Source organism: Habropoda laboriosa, unplaced genomic scaffold, assembly GCF_001263275.1.
Source record: "Habropoda laboriosa isolate 0110345459 unplaced genomic scaffold, ASM126327v1 scaffold81, whole genome shotgun sequence".
In the NCBI taxonomy this organism is placed as follows: Eukaryota; Metazoa; Arthropoda; class Insecta; order Hymenoptera; family Apidae; genus Habropoda; species Habropoda laboriosa.
The window spans coordinates 225,932-228,647 of NW_017100194.1; the positions used below are offsets into that span (position 1 = coordinate 225,932).

General features: G+C 25.1%; 1 protein-coding gene across 1 annotated transcript in view; it reads left to right on the forward strand.

Moving 5' to 3' along the window:
- Positions 1 to 1,793: 1,793 nt before the first annotated feature.
- LOC108570224 (barrier-to-autointegration factor B) overlaps positions 1,794 to 2,716 on the forward strand; it is a 1,482-nt gene continuing 559 nt past the window's right edge. Inside the window, exon 1 of the mRNA XM_017932042.1 lies at positions 1,794 to 1,829. Coding sequence (XP_017787531.1) covers positions 1,794 to 1,829 — 36 coding nt within the window. The remainder of the gene's footprint in view (positions 1,830 to 2,716) is intronic.

Here is a 2,716-nt window from a genome sequence, read left to right on the forward strand (position 1 = left end):
CATTGAATGAAAACACTAAGAAAACACTGAGAAGAAGAAAGGAGATTGGACGCTGCAACCTTCCAAGAATTACACTCCTAGCGCATAAAGTATTCGGTATCATGGTAAAAACACACAACGCAATTGGCGGTAGTAAGGCGGAGTCCGAATTATACCACAAAGAGAACCAATCAGATTTTACCTTATAAAGTAGGATACCAGGGCAGGATATTCGATTAACCAATCCTGTCCTTTAGGTATCAGCTTGAATGCATACGTATATACGACATCTTTAATGAATCACGACCGTATTTGACATTACATTCAATTATTTGTTAATTGCACGCAAATATAAGTTTGAATTACATTAAAATTGTAATAAAGAAATAAAATTACGCAATTCACAGATTGGTAATAATTTACGAACAATAACGAAAAAATCTCATTCTGGAAATTTTTAATTCTACTTTTTATGATTAGTTATTTAAGACACAATTTTGTTTAACGATTTTTATAATTAACAAAAAAAAAAGCATTTCTTATTTAATAGAATGAGAATTACAAAAAAAAAACTTATTGTTCGATAGTGTTTGCTTTATATTTTTACTATAATTCATACATTAACGATATTAACAGTATGTGATTATTAAAGATTTATAGTAAATAACTTCATGCTTACCTTATAATACACAGACAATGAATTAGGTTTCGTTGTTTTAAGATTACTAGTTTAATAAAGATATTTGCTTTATCCTTAATTTTAATTAAATTTTAAAAGCTCCACGACTATAATAATAAGATAATTAATATATAACACAATTCAATGTATTTAAACAAATACATAGAAAAAAATAATTTTGCATGTTAATACTTAACAGTAAATAAGAATTATATAATTCATTATATTATATTGTAATACATTGTGTTAATAAACACTTTTTATACTTGACAAATATGAAGGGATACAACGTGAAAGAATAATATTTAAATGAAACATTATGTAGAATATAATCAAACTGACAACAATTTACATATCTACACAATTTACTTTGAACTACAATTTATTTTAAAATGTGCAATACAAAATGAGGAAAAGTATATAGTTTTTTATAATAAACATAAAAAAAAGAGTACTAACAATATAGAAAACTATGATGTAAAACTACAATAGATTAATAAGAAATGTCTGAATTTGAACAAAGTTACAAATTTTTATTTTGAATGTAAATTTATGAATGTGATATAACATCATAGAGTTTTGTTCTAGATTAAAGTGTCAAAATTAAGTTTCAATATTGTTAAATTAAAAAAAGACATAAGCAATTTATACAAACTTTTAAGATACTATTATTGAAAATCAGCATTTAACATTAATTAAGTATGACTCACTGTAGTGTACACGTTAATCCCATTCTCCTGGACATTCCATGTAAATCTACTGCACGAATGTTCGTTTAATCGTTATCTTGGTGTCCATTTTGTTTGGTTAATTACTGAAGAGGCGTCAGTGCTGCCGTCGATTACGTTGACACAACATAATGGCTCTTCCGTGATTGGAGCACAGTATATGTCAAAAATTCTAGTATTTTAAATAGTCTTGCAAATAATCACGCAAGTTTGAATTTTATAGGATCACTGTAAATAGTTATAATGAAATTTAAAACGTTTAAATAGTAGTGCACATTTCTATTTATATTTCGCATATTGACCGCTCCATCTTTCCAACAATAACCCAATTTCGTAAACGAATAGACAAGAAACGAAACGCTTATGCCTATAAACGCACCGATGGTGTCGACACTTTATGGTATGATATGTTGAACTTCCAAGCAATGGGATGCCATAATTTGGTAAATTTAACTAATTTTTTATAAAATTATTCTTATAATAATAATAATAGTACAAGTATCATTTTTCTAACGCATCATCAAACGTTTTTCGAGTATATCTTGTTTTTTGAGTAAAATTTGTTTATAATACTTTAGTATGTTATAAAATTTTATCTCATTGTAATATATACACACACCACACACACACACATATATATATATATATACACACATTATATATATACACATACGCATATATCAATTAGATTTTAATAGCAGTGTGTATATTTTAATGTAAACAAATCAAATTTTATAATAAATTACAATTTTAAATGTAACAGATAAATATTTCAATAATAAAAATTATACACTTATTTTATATTTAAAAGTAGACAATAGTATTTTAGATTTCATTAAAATTTAGTTACAATTTAACTATTTTCTTTGCTGTAAAACATAATAGTAGAAAAGTGCAAACGTATTTATTGCATAGAAATCAGCCATTACATGCACAAAATCATACATGGATTTCCATTCTGTAATTTTACGTAAATCTGTGTTGTACATGTAGTTTCGATAGTGTTGTGTTTGAGTATTTTTTTAGACGTGCATATTTTATCAACGAGGATATACATTAAACCTCCACAGTGAAGAGTCAACTGAATTATCATATTTAAATCTTTATAAATTTACAATAAATGAAAAATAAAATAGTTGTGTACAACTAATGAACCATACAAATAATTTTAATATATTTTATTAAAAAGCAAACCATAACTCGTACGTATTTTATAAAAATACACATATTATTTATTGCAATTTAACTTTTTTATCGTTATATTTAAGTGTGAAAACATAAATTTTAATGAAGTTATTAATTTTCTATTTTGTTTTATTTATGTTTAATT